This window comes from Lepisma saccharinum, chromosome 21, assembly GCF_977018435.1.
Source record: "Lepisma saccharinum chromosome 21, izLepSacc3.1, whole genome shotgun sequence".
Taxonomy (NCBI): domain Eukaryota; kingdom Metazoa; phylum Arthropoda; class Insecta; order Zygentoma; family Lepismatidae; genus Lepisma; species Lepisma saccharinum.
The window spans coordinates 1380567-1395207 of NC_139249.1; the positions used below are offsets into that span (position 1 = coordinate 1380567).

Consider the following 14641-nt stretch of genomic DNA (forward strand, 5'->3'; position numbering starts at 1 on the left):
CAGTGAGAAGTGACAATGTATTACATGCTTACTTACGTGTACTTACTTGTGCACCTTTTTAAGGTTTTTTTTTTTATTTATTTGAAGAGTCTATATCAAGTGGCAATGTAAATAAACATTGTGAATTCCATTCCATCTTGCAAGACGCTCCAGCCGTTGGCCTCGCGGGAGACACAGAGTCGTTACCGCGTGGCGAGGCATCACAGACTCTTGACTAGGAGCAGGTTGATGAGCAATTATACATAATACACATTACGTACACGCACATGTGATACATTAAGAGTTTTCTCGCTTAACGACATGAACTTTTGTGATTTCTAGTCTTATAATAGTATATATTATTGTTTTTTACATCGTATAAACATACGAATTTGTTAGTATTAAGGGTATTATTCATTATAAAGTTTAGGGAATGAAAAATTTCTTTCCTTCAGGATGCAGTAAACAACAGACAGTTATGGTGTATTTCTTTTGTATATTTGGGTTTTTTAAGAAAATATATGGAATTGGCGAACCTGAGTCATGTCAAGCTTTGCGATTTGACTTTTAAATTTTCAAAGGAGAAAATTTTTCCTAGGAGGCGCGAACGTATCAATCCCTAAGATTGTATGTTTATTTTATTAAGTCTCTCTGAACGCTTCATGTTGACCAGGGCATTCACTTGTTTTTCTCAGCTGTCTCAAGCCTCTTAGGCATGTTTACAATGCATTGTGTTGTGCCATGCAAACCTCCTGAGCATTCAGGAAACAGGTAACACTTCTGGGTTTGGTGTCAGCGGTTTGCATGGTAGCAATTATAATAAACACGATTCGGCGATTCGGCATCGAGGAAGAGCTCGATGGCCAGGGAATATAGAGGTGAGACAAGCAGGGAAGGGACTGGACTTTGGGAATTGAGTTGGTACAGAGAGGAGGTCAGCAAGACAGGAGGTCGATAGTGGAAGCACGCTTTGGTCAACACTTAGAGAGAAGCTTACAGAGGACTTCGCTATTTTCGATTCAGCTCAGAGACTTCAGTTAGACAGGTAATTATCCTACACCCAGCCATGATACAGGTTCAACGGTTCACAAAATCCAACGAGTTGCCATTGTCTTTTCAGTAGTTTAATTCCTTTGTGTTATTTGTACCTTTCGCATGCCAAGCAATAACTCGTCATGTCAATGACGAGTGGTCTCATCAAGAGGATGAATGATGAGTAGTTTACATCACCCCATCAATTAACTGGTTCAGATCCCTTCATTCTATAGAGTGACACGATATAGGGCTGAAATACTTCATGGTTTGAAGAGTACGTCCTGAAGTTTACATTGGTAAGTTACAAGTGTTCCATGTGTGACCCTTTTGTAACACGACAGATATCAATGCCATAGTCCAGTTCTCCTCTCCCAGGACTTTTCCCCTTGCACAGACAACCAGTTTCCTCAAATTTCTTGCTCCAATTGTGGATTAACTGCCTTGCGAGTGGTTCATTACCATACCGTGTTGTAAGATGACGCTGTATGACAGTAACAGAATTAAGTTTTGCAAATTCAATCACGCAGAAAGCCTTGTCCACCTTGCTAGCGGCCATACTGCTCGACTTACGTCAAGGGCGCTCACGTGATGACAAATGAAAAGTGGTGGTCGTAAACTTGAGGACTTTCTCTATACAACAGTACTAAATGCTTTCTGATGGAACAAACAAATTTCAATTTATGAAGTGTTTAAACTGTCTATTTCTTTTAGGCTAACGTGTATGTATGTAACTGTATTGACTATGTATCCTTTATATGCGCTCTGTAATTAGGTATGTGCCTGTTGAGTTCAATAAATAAATATTCTTCAGATAAACAATCCCAGTTACTCGAATAGGTGGGAAATATATAACACTGACAACTACAAAAGGACTCTTTAGCTCCTTATGGCCATATAGATCATTTCTAGCCACATCAAAGAGGAAAGTAACTAACTACACTAGGCAGAGAGGACAGAGAGTTTACAGGATCCTTGTTTGGGGAAGAAGCCACAGTGATCTAGTGAGTAGGGCGTCCGATTACCACGCGGAGACCCGTGTTCGATTCCCGTGGTGGGTGATCTAAAGTCGGAATTTGTCCCCGCTTAAAGCGTATCTGAGGCTCACCCAGCCTCAAATCAATGGACACCTTGGGCATCTCTGCGGGGTAAAGGCGGCCGATTCCATCACATTCTTTGCTGTTGGCTGTACAACACTATATCGTAAAACAACACTGTTAAGTGCGGTTTACCACCATGAATAATACTAAATCATGGTACCTCAACTTTATCTTATTGGTACCGGGATCGAACCACGGGATGCGTTACTCCCCAACAAGTAGCTTAGGCTTCCGTAGAGCATGCGAAGGATGTACAACTAACATAATCTAAACAAACACTGAAATGAAAGGTGGCGCACACAATTTGGTTTCAATACCTTTACGACTGAACCAGAACGGTCATTATCAATAAAAGGGTTTACCTGTCTCGTGACGGAGGCTTCGTCAGATAGCTGGTCCTTAATCTCACACACACACAAAGTATATTTAACTGGTTGTCGATAACTTAACTCCAAATAACATCTCCCTGTTCTCAAAATCGTTCGAGTCTAAAACTGAGTGCTCCTCCTGAACTTTTAACGGCAGACTCACTCCCAACTTTTCCGTAAGATCAACCCTTTCTCTCTCTCAATCTCCAGAGCAACAACTCACCCCTCTCGCAAAAACCACCGCTGTAGCCTTGTAATCAAGAGGTCCCGGGTTCGATTCCCGGTGGAGGCTCATAGTGGTATCGATTCCACTTTAAACTGTATGTCCAGTCCCGATTAGCCTTAGTGTGCATAAAGTAGACTTAAAACAACAACTCAATCAATCGCAAAAACCACCAACTCCTAACCTCTCTCCTACTCCAAGCATTCGGTAATTTCCCTCAATTAACTTCTCCTCCCTTCTCCTCTTGCCATTCATCCAACAATGCACAATACCTCCTACCTTAGTTGACACATTCTTAACTTTTCTGCCAGCTGTAGAATGACTGAACTACACAACAATGCTAAGGATGTTACGATATACTGAGAATATCGAAAAATCGCATATCATGGATTGCAGAATCCCCTCAATGGCGTTCGATCCAGGCGTAAGCCCAGGTTCGATCCCCTGTTGAAACGCATTGCACAGCGGTTCGGATACCACCTTAAACAATCTATCCAGTTTCGATCCGAGCATATGCACTCAAAGAACATACACAGTCTTGAATTTCTCGAATGGGAGATTGAAGAAATGACAGAAAAAGCTTGTTAATTTTCAAATGTGATGTGTATTTATTAGAGATTTAAGTGTACAGAGGTGGCTCCTGTCTAAGAGGTTTACAAAAGGAAGCATGGCAACTGCATCGCAGTGACGTGGATCATCTCAGCGCCTTGGTGGGACGTCAGCTTCGATGACACGGGCGAGAAACGTCACGCGCGTTGCAGCTGCAATCTGTAAAGAGATTGAAAAGAGACATTTGATAGGTGGGTTTCATGTGACATCAGGATGCGCACAGCCGCCATGTTTGCGGCCAATGTTATTTGTCGTTTGCAAGGAAATGTCCACCACGTAGCGTTCGTTACATCTGCACCAACTGCGCGTTTGTTTTGAATCCCGAATGTCTTGCGTTAGTATCTCCCGCCCGCCCGTTTGAATTCCGTATGCTTACAAGAACTGTACTCAATCATGGCTGCTCGAAGCCACAGTGCAACAGTTTGTGACGTAAGTGAAACATAAATATACAAAACCTTCTAAAACAGTTCTTATTAGAGGAAGGTATTGAACTTCCTAGAACTGCTTTACTGCGTGTAACCTTAATATGCTAGACAATATGATAGCCTAATGGTATGTATTATTTAACGAACTGTTATACTTGTTCCACCTTTAATTAATTGAGTAGTTGCACATTGAAAATGCTACAATAAAGTAGAATAATGTTCTTGCGTATTGACATCAATTCTAGTATGTGACGTAATTCTGTAATTTCATGGAATGGTTATTGACTAACCTGTAGATTTTCGACTACTAAGAGATTGTTGTTTGGATTTAAATAGAAATTAAATTTAAAAATAGCCGATATAGAAAGGAATAGAGAACATTTCTCTTGCTTGGTTCCATTCTAAAGCTTTCTCGATTCGCCTTGTAACCTATACCATTTGCAGAGGCATCTCCTAAACGCATACGTCAATTGTGGGAAAAAGGACAGCTTACTCTGCGACGACATTCATGAGCATTTCTACATTCTAATTTCTTCATATAGGAGAAGTATTTATTTTACACGAGAGCGCTGAACTAAGCTTATATTACATTTCTTGGATCTGAAGTGAAAGAAAGTAATAATTATGTTCCCACAATTGATCCAACAAATGTAATATAATCTTAGTTGAGCGCTCTCGTGTAAGATAAATACTTCTCCTATATGAAGAAATTAGAATGTAGAAATGCTCATGAATGTCGTCGCAGAGCAAGCTGTCCTTTTTCCCACAATTGACGCATGCGCAGCATTCACCGCATGCGTTCAGGAGACGCCTCTGACCATGTGCTTTATTATTTTACAGAGGGACACGGTGAACAATAATTTCGCATTAATATAAACTTAGGTATATGTTTTTGTCCACCGAATTTACTGATTATCTCTAGAAGTAATTAGAAATACAAATGCGTACTAACAAATACTGTACATGGTGGGCAGTAGAGTGCTACAGTGAAGAAGATTTCGCTCGAAATCCAAATAGTTCGCACGGACGACGCTAGATAGCGTACAGAATTGAGAGGTGCTTCGCTCAAGCGAATAACGCTCCAACTGGCAAAACGAGCAGTATACGCTCGAAACCCAGTAGTACACGTGTAACCGTAATTTGTCTGTGGTAGTGCGCAATCAAATATGAAAGACGCAGTGAAATTGAAACTTAAGTGAACACAGTCATCATCTCCATATTAAAATGTAGTTCAGTCTATCTTACCAATACACTGATATATGAGAATGAAATAGATGATTCTGGGCTGAAACTGCCAGGACTGATAATTTACATACGATTATTTTCGTATTAAAATTATATTCCATTGTACACGCTCGAGGCTAGGAGTCTCGAACGAGTACAAGCGAGCGAAAGTTGTCTCATACAGCACGTCTATGGCCAGTCTGCAACCAATTGCGCATACGCAACTGGATGAATAACATGTTTCCTGGACGTTGTAGTGGAAGAAGGGACCATGGTGGTCATTACGGGCACCTGATCTCAATCCCACGGACTTTGCCACATGGGAGATTTTGACATCTGAGACGACTGCTCTGGTTCCTCATGTTTTGATTTTATTTATTGTTATTTAGCGTCTCCTTTCTTCCACTTTTGGCTAATCGCAACGATGAACATGAGTGATGGATGATATTATGAAATAGGTGAAGGGACGCTGACAAGGAACAACTATTTCCTGGCTTCGAACCGAACCCGCGACACCTGGCGTCTTAGCGCGCTGTGTTCCGGCACGGAAGTCGGTGAGAATTCAAAACAACATGTTGAAATGTTTGAGGAACTATGTTGATGCTGGTGGAGCATGTTTTGCATTAAGCGAAGATGCTGTTCACCAGTTCTCCAATAGGTTCAAGACTTCATTATCGCCTTATCGACAATTAACACCAATCTGCAGTATCACCAATCATCAGCTACATTCCAAAACGTTCGAGTTGAGCCAGAATTCTTAACAAACTACAGATATCTGGAGGTTCTCTGGAAATAGACGAAAGAAGAGAATGGAGTGTAATGGACTTACCTTCTGAGAACGTGATCAGTTGGCGTCGGCTACGGGGAACCAGGCAGAGCAGGCCTCGGAGGCGATTTCACAGAGGGAGGAGAGGGCTCGGCCTGTCCCGTCATAATCTGCAAGAGAAGGTCATTGTTGAATTTCTACGAACATTCACAACAGCAGCACATTACAATACCGCGTGTTTCTTTTAGAGGGATCGATAAGTAATTGATAGTGTAAATAATGGTTTATTAACACCCTTGATGTAGAAACTTTCAGAGTTTAGGAAAATGGTCAACGCAACTCGGTGTGTGCTCCTGAGTTGCCATGGAGACATCAAAATGGTCCACATTCTTACCGTCGCGTCGCGTGTCTGTTGCTCTACTGAATACTACCCGCATTACACTTTGGCGCGCATGCGCAAGCATGGGTATTCACTGTTGGTGTACAAAACTCGGAGAGCTTATGTATCTTGTAAACTGACAATCATAACAATATCTTCCTCTGTTCTTAAAGGTGAGCATTTATTTCTTGATCCCTCTAAGGGAACAGGTGGCATTACTGACAACACATTTCTACAATCTTGATTCGAACACCAAAAAGATTGCAGTTCTATCATTTGAAATTACTGGTTGCTATTTTAAGCACTAAAGAATGACATGTATAAGTACTCCTTATCATTAATATTGAAAACAAAAGGAATACAGTAACTTTATTATTTTCTTTGCATTGAAATTACACATAGGAAACATTTATTATGTTCTGTGATATCTACGATTGCGTTTAAATCACCTTTTTAAGACTCCTTTCCAGCCTTTGTTTGCTTTTGCATTATTGTTATTTTACATCGCTTATCTGTTACTTCTTGGGTAATCGCGACGATGAGGATGAGTTAAGATGGATTGAAACTTGATTGCACTTACAACGAACGCCTATATGGAGGTTGAGATTCGAACCCGGTAAACTAAACACTCACGTATTTTGTTATCTGTTTAACCTTAATAAAAGGTTTATTCTTTTGTACTCATTTACAACAATTTACAAGCTTAAATACCCGCAATGGTATTATTCTAGACTTCTTGATAACTAACTCTCTAGCGTTCTTAAACCCGAAGGTTTATCGCTGCAGCAACACAAGCCTTCAATGTGTCCCTATCCTGGGCAAGATCAATTTAATATTTTCCATTCTTACCGATTTCCTTTAGGTCCATCACAACGTTATCTCTCCATCTTCGTCTTGGCCTTCCATCAGGTTTTCCAACAAGAATCCTGTAAACTCTTCTATCCTCTCACATTCGTGCCATATGACCTGCCCACCTAAGTCTACATCCATTATTCCGATCTGTTTTTCACTTTGTAAATTTCGTTATCTACTTGTCCTTCTGATACTAGTTGTCTGTGACGAAATAAAAAATGAGCAATTCAACATACAACTATAATGTAATGAGGTTGTTACAACACAGAAGTGCCCGTGAGTGTACAGCTGCTCCTACCTGCCCTCTTTCCGAAGATGCTTCCGTTGAAGGGAGGCTTCCTGTATCCTGCGGCCACCGTTTGAACCATGAGGAAGACGGCAACAGCCAGGATGCAAACGTACAGCATGGACTTCTGCATGGTGAGGATTGACCAAGAGTTGCTGCAAGGAAACAAGACTATTTGAGTCAATGTGTATAGAGTCTCATAGGTGTTAACTTTCATAACAGAAAACAAATGCACTTTTCTTTCCATAAAATATGACGATTGCTATTTTTTCAATACTTCCAAGCCTGTCCTCTATTTTTTAGTATAAAATTACATTATCTTTTCATGGTAAAGGGGAGTCAAATAGCTCAAGAAATGTTTACAAAGCTTAATTACTTTTCCTAACAACTTCAATGCTATGCTATATTTATATGAGCTATACAAACACACATAAATTATTAATAAAATGGACATAAAGTGATTTTTTATCCTAAAAAGATCTAAAACTGTTTACAGTGCCATCTGTTGAGAGAAGTGTCAGATCTTTTCCAAAAAAAAAAAAAAAAGCACTAGTTGGAGTACTAAAAAAAGTACCGATCGTCATATTTTATGTAAAGTGCAGTACAGGTAGATTGGACCTAGGTTTACAGCGTTGCTACAACTTTATGTTTCAGCTGTCCCACGCCTCTCAATTTTTTTGAGGAAGATATTCTGACTATCTTTTAAGTTGGTTCACTGGTTTCACTTGTTGGATATGTAATACAATAAAATGTCTGTAAGAGTCTCGTTACGACATTTGTTAACGGCCAGAGAACGGTTGGGATGAAAAATCCAGATATATTATGAATAGTTTTGAAGCACTACCTATTAAACCATTTTCTTTCCCCAATGAAATATTGTGAAGGTTTTTTTCTTTTACTCAATGGTAAAAGTATTTGTTTTAGCGGTGAAATTTTGGCAAGAAGTGTTTCTCAATTTATATACAGTAAAACCTCGTTAATCCGGATCCCGATAAGCCGCTAGAAGTCAACAAAAGAACTTCCCAAAGAAAAGGCAGACAACCACTGATGAAATTCTGTTTCCCGCAGACTTTGTACTGTACTGTATAGTGTATTAGGCCTATGCCCTTTAAATACACCATAATAAACGTGTTTTGTTGCTATGAACAGAGTTTTAATGCACTTTCTACTGTTCTTTTAGGTTATTTACGTTAATCCGGACTTTCGTTAAACCGGTCAATTTATCCCCTCCCCCATTAGTCCGGATTAACGAGATTTTACTGTATAACTAAACGAGGAAGCGGGCTCCCGAATAGCCAAATACTTATCGATCTAGCCTTTGGTTCAAGGGATCGCTGTTCGATTCCCGGTGGGAACACCAGCACAATTCCCAGCGTCGTGGGGACAACTGAAAAGGTACTTGAAAAGAGGTGGCGATCTCCGGTCTCGAAAGCCAGAAAAGAGCGGCGATGGGACTCGATGCGCAGACCACGCGTCACCCAATGGAAAGCCGCTTCGTAGGTCTTCGCCCTCAGAGACATCTTACGCTACGGAGAGGCGACCAAGCCTCCTCAACAGCAGTTTCTCGCCACCGAGATTTCTGGTTCGAATCCTGGCTAGGTCATGAATGTTTCTGGTGTTTACACTTTCAAAAAGTTTCACCTGTACCCTAATAATGGAAACTGGTCTAATTAGGTGAAAAATCGAATTGAGATCTGTTTTTAAGTTCATTTTATGCACATATATGCTAATCGAGACAGCTTAAAAGTAAAATCTGAACCACTATGTGCCTCCACCGAGTGTCGAACCCGATATCCCTTGATTACAAGGCAACGATGCTTGGGCGTCGCCAGAATTTTTTGCAGGGGGTCAGGCAAATGATAAAAGTTCAATAGTAGATAAATAATAAGTATTATTAACACGGTTATAAATGTTATTATACAATAATAAATATTATAAACTAACAAAAATAAATTTTATTCGAAATAATAATAATTACTATTATTATATAAATTGGTAGACTCGATCCACCAAACGAGTGAATACCACCAGCACAACTATTTTCCATTATTTATTTTGCATTTTATGCAGTTAGCATCTGAATGCATTTTGATATGAACCTTTTCACGTCTCGTTCAAGAAAAGGCTTTAAATGTAAGGGGAATTATTTTCTTATAAAGTGTGTTGTGTGGCCTCTCACCTACAACTGTAATTATTAGAATTCTGAAAACTGTGGAACCATTTGTGTTTTGGATGAAATGGTAAAATATGTTTTCGATCCAATGCATTTTTACTTTCATTATTCTGTTCGAATATTAACTAAATGAACTTTATTTATTTTCTTAACAATAAGAGTAACAAACTTTCGGCTTTCTTGTATCTTTTGATGAACAATGTCAATTTCCAGGGGGGGTTCACCGAACCGTTCGACTCCCCCTCCCAACGCCTATGCAACGATGTTACCAGGACGCCTGTTAAAATAACCGACCACAAACTAAGAAACCAAATTGTGAAACGTTATTGAAAGACACAGCTTTCAATCGTATCTGAATCAATACGTGCAACACGCACAGGGTGGAAGGATGCTTTACTGGGTCAGTGCTCGAATAGAGGGGAGGATGCGGGGGGATGGCATCCCCTCAGCTAGCAAAACATTCGCAAAGCATCCCCCAAGCTGTATCATTGCCAGCTTGTTAAACCATAGAAGCATCCCCCCACTAACAGGGCTCGATCAAACATCCCACCAGCTAACATTTTCCACTTCAAGCGCTGACTGGGATGGCATCCATAACGCGTAGATGAAATTATTGAAAGCACGGTTATGAGAAGGGTTCGGAAGTTGAAGACTTATAAATTGCTAAAACAAAAGACCTAAAAATATTAAAGAAAAAGAACCGAAAAACGGAAAAAAGGACGTATAAATGTGATCCAAATTTATTAATAACTTCAGTTTTAATTACATATTTAATGAATAAAAAATACAAAACTCTGGTGGTATGGAACACATGGTCTCGTTTCTGGGAAGTTTCTTTCCTTTTTTTATTTCTTTACTACAGAAAGGACGTTTTAGAGGTGATGAACTGATGGTGATTCGAATTGAGAACGGGCAGTAAAAACGTAGTCGAAAGAAGGTGAAGTTGCAAAAAAAGCTGTTAAGACCTAAAAAAAAGGCTAAAAAAGGACCAATAAGACAAAAAACGCTGAAAAAGGCAAAAAAGGACAAATAAAACCCACCTTTTTCTGGCCTACAATGACCCAAACTGAACATATATTATGTTGGGCCTCGTCTTCGGACACTAGGAAAAAAAAGGATTTTTCCTCAACTTCCGAGCTCTAGTTATGAGCAATATAGAAGAATCCAGATGTCGCTCAACACTACGAACTACAGCCTTGCTCGGTAAAGGAACAAGTAATTATCAGGATTCAAGCCAAATACTTCTAACTTTGCAGTCACAGTTTGTGAAACTGAAGAGAGAAAGGTGTCAATAAATAAGTGTTCATTTGACCCCGCGGTACCACAGTCAGCGCTGTTTCCCTCCAAAAGACTTGTGCGTTTGCCCTTAATATCTACTACAGAAGCCATACCTTGTTCGGCGGAGAGAGCCCAGTTGTGTAGAAAGAAGTCCCTCGCCACAGGCATTTTATACAGTATTTCCAACGTACGTCATTTGATAGATATGAAAGAATGGATCGAATTCGGGTCAAGTCCAGAGCAGTGTTCACGTCATGGCAATTTCAGCTAACGAATTCTCTGCTCGAACTGCGCGCCGTCAAATGCAAATATATAGGCATTAATAATATCGGACAACACTGTATTCGAGTCGCCCGTTGTTTAATAGCAAAGGCAAACCTGGCATTGTCATTCCAATTGATCCTCAGTTCGAAACAGAGGGTAAACGGCTGCACCAGTATGTTCGTGTAATATTTACAAGCCTTTGTGTGTGCCACCGTGCGGTTTAGCCACTGAACTAATCGCGCAAGCACGTGTTACATGTGTCTGGTCGTTTAACGCCTTCTACCTCTTAGGCCAATAGCGACGACGAAGATGGTAAGAAGAGGTGGACGTAAGAATAAACAAAAGGTGCATTCCTTGCTCGAGAATTGGGGTGTAAGGCACCCCAAAAGTCAACCTCACTTTCACCTACACCCCGGTAAATGCAATGTTACAGGGCAACGAGGCTCTGGCGTCTGGTCCAGTGGCGTATACTGAGTCCAAGATATGGGCTATCTCACTATGTCACGTGGTCAGGTTGCCAACTCATAAGAAATCGGGTTGCCAACTCCAGAATCAGCATCATCTCACTGATATGAATAATATTATTTACAATTTCTGATCGATTTGCCTCCTGAATTTTATTCTCTAGACTTCAGGCTTCGCAGATAGCTTAGCTAGCCTAGAATATACGCTCCTGGTCTGGACCTACGGCTAGTATAGACCTCTGTTGGATTGTGTTCTGTGTTTGTCCTTGCGTGTGCTGAGTACTTCTTTACAGCCTCAGCTTTCAATAGGTAAAGATATTTCAGTCCTCAGAGACAATATGCAATGAATCAATGAATTAGTTTATTAAAAACTTCATTATTCCATTTTTAAGAGAGATTTAATTTTATTGTTAAGGGTCTGTCCTCAATTTTGTCTTAGTTAAGAGGTACCCCCCCGTATTGTGTGAGGGCAAATATAACATATGTGCTGAAGTGCCCGCAATATCAATATTGTAAATATGTAGGATTTGTTACACCTCGCACCTTCAACATACACTCCCATCCATTTTATAACTTTGTCCCTAGGTTCAACAAATATATAGTATCTGAAGTTCTGTACAAATAGCATAACGCCCATTTCCCTTTTGATATATTGAGGTTTATTCCTTATAAATTATTTAGATAAGCAGTTAAAACGTGGCCGTTATTCACAAAATCCCCATCTCGGTGTACCCTGTCCCCCCGTCGCGAAGAGAGTGTGTAGATTCTTTTACCCACTGGCTTCACGAGTAAAAAAATTAACCCAAAAAAGGTGGCTGGAGGTATGTGTTGTGTACCCGATATCCCACGTGAAATAAACTATTGAAATAGTGTGAAGATATCCAGTGTGTATATTAGAAGCACTGAATCTCACTGACGGTCCGCAGTTTCCGCGGTTCAGCGGACAGCGCTGTGTTCAATGTTGCCACGTTCCGCGCACATCTTTATTCCGCTGAATAAAAATTTGTATAAAATCGGTTTCGCAATGTGAATTGACAACGATAAAGGATTTTAAAAACAGATGCGAAGAGCTTCAAAACAAGACCAATATGGTATTTGTAGGACTACCCAATACTAAGAAAGAGTTGTTCTGTAAAATTGAAAAGAACAGTTTTTCGAACCTATCTGCCTACATAGTACCAAAATATCGTCACGATCGGACTCCCCGTTTTCATTTATAGAATTTCATGAGAGCGATCCTTTTTTTTAAAAAAAAAAAAGCCTTATTTGTTCTCACGACGACAAAAATGGAAGGCATACTCGAAAAAATATTGGTTACCATAGATTAACGCAGAATTGAATAAGCGAAATTTTGTTGTAACTAGTTGTTTTTTTTTTTTTGTAGGTCTACTGGTTAATTTTTAATTGCAGTCCAAACTCGATTATAACACCATTAAGCCTTGTTTCCATGATATGAGAAACTAAATATGCTGAAAGAGGCTGAAAGACAGGTTGAAACAACATAGGGATGATGTACGATTTAATAAGAGAGAGAAATGCGATATTTAAACACAGGAGAGAAACAGGACATGACATAGAGTGGGATGAGGCTAAGCAGATAGGAAGGGAGAAGAGAATACTAGTGAGAAAATGGAAGGAGGGCAAAGAAATAGAGAAAAAAGGTGAAGAAGACACAATGAACTGGAATGGGGGACTGAAGTTAAACAAAGAATGGAAGAAGGTGTTAGAAAGAGTGGAAAGGACAAGAGAGAAAGTGGAGAGAAGAAGGAAGAAGAATGAAGGAAAGAGAGCGTGAGATAAAGAGTCCAACCACATTCACTTTCAGGTGAAGGTACAGTTGAAAAGGGAAAGCCACCTGCTAGAATGTTCCAGAACAACTTTCTAATAGTCTGGAGGGGAGTAATGTTTGTGTACATATATCGTCCTGTTTTTGTATCTTGTTACATTTGTACTTGGTGCAGAGTCTGAAGAAGACCTTGCTAGAAGGTTGAAACGTTACGTTTAGTTTATGTTTTTAATAAAATAAATTACTGCCTTGGTCAACATATTTAGTTTTCCAAACTCGAGTATACAATTTTTCATCCGATAGTAGTAACATCGAGAAAACTTTAGAAAATTTCCAATGCCCGTTCAACTGAAACAAAAGATATGAAATATATTTACCATAGCAATAGGTTGGCGTTAGTGTGGCAGCTCTTTGTAAGACCTCTGCATCCGACGACAATACAAACAGAAAACAATGGACTATTTAAAAATAGAACTTCAGATGCCAAGTAGGATGCAATTATTAAAGGTTAAATAACTTTTTTTCCCGAATGATATTTCAGTGGTGTTGCTTCCACCGTTAAGGAATGGTATATGTTTTCAATTTCTTTCTCTTTGGGGGCAGGATAAAAACATCCCTGGCATCCCCCATTAATTCGTACAATGAGTTTCAAATATAGTGACTGCAAGTCCTTGCGGCTGTGCTTCTACTGAACTCCTGCAAACTGTTCAACTGCTGCGTACTCACCTTCTGGCGATTCTGCGAAGTGTCTTAGTTGCTAGGAGAACCCGTCGCTTCTGATGCCCAAAGAACCGCACCCGGGCAATATATACAAGCAAACCGCCCTGAGAAAAACCTGAGACAAAAGAAAAAGTGTTTGAAAATTGAGAGCGAAGAGTGACCTATTACCGACCTCCTACCCACGCATGCTTCGTGGAAGGAGGTAAAGTAATTGTGGGTTGAACCTCGTAACGAAACATCCGCCGATGCCTCTGATTCAATTATATTCCCAGGGACAAAGGCAAAATGAGATGCCGCCCGGAAAATAGTGCCTTCCTTCCGAACACGACGCCGCTGACTTTTTTGGAGGGAGGTCACATTGGGGCCTGCATCTCGCGTGGCCACGGTAATTGATTGAAATTGGTTTCCCATGCAAAGAAACGAAGTCGCCGAGGGTTGATCTGGTGACCCGCGGAAGGAAATCCCGCGTGGCTTAAGCAAAACTTGGTTTCATGCAAACCCTGTCGCCGGGGGGGGGGGGGTGGAGGAGCCTGTCTCCAAACTTGATCAAGACGTCCCGAAGTAAATGGGATTCCCTGGCTTACGGGATGCCTCTCCCGGTCCCCCTTAGCTGGTTCTCTTAGCGAGGGCATCAGCGTTTGTGGCATCTGGCTGCAAGAGGATACTCTCCAGAAAGTCAAGTCTGTATTAGAAAACGTTCATTATGCCTCCTG

At 40.4% G+C, this 14641-nt stretch overlaps 1 protein-coding gene across 2 annotated transcripts; it reads right to left on the reverse strand.

Annotated features, from left to right (window-relative positions):
• Positions 1-3305: 3305 nt before the first annotated feature.
• Positions 3306-13975, reverse strand: SIFa (neuropeptide SIFamide). 2 transcript variants are annotated; one of them, XM_083142463.1, is made up of 4 exons: positions 13935-13975; positions 7256-7398; positions 5790-5896; positions 3306-3470 (listed from the first exon to the last, which is right to left on the reverse strand). In XM_083142463.1, the coding sequence occupies exons 2-3, from the start codon at positions 7374-7376 to the stop codon at positions 5805-5807; spliced, it is 213 nt and encodes a 70-aa protein (XP_082998589.1). In that variant the 5' UTR covers positions 7377-7398; positions 13935-13975; the 3' UTR covers positions 3306-3470; positions 5790-5804. The 2 variants fall into 2 exon arrangements, with proteins under 2 accessions (XP_082998589.1, XP_082998590.1); XM_083142464.1 differs by lacking the exon at positions 13935-13975 and adding an exon at positions 10808-10820.
• Positions 13976-14641: the final 666 nt, after the last annotated feature.

Coding starts and splice junctions, on each gene's coding strand:
- SIFa (XM_083142463.1), bottom strand. CDS start 7,376: ATGCAGAAGTCCATGCTGTACGTTTGCATCCTGGCTGTTGCCGTCTTC. Junction 5,897..7,255: donor CATCTTCGGAAAGAGGGCAG/GTAGGAGCAGCT, acceptor CTTCTCTTGCAG/ATTATGACGGGACAGGCCGA.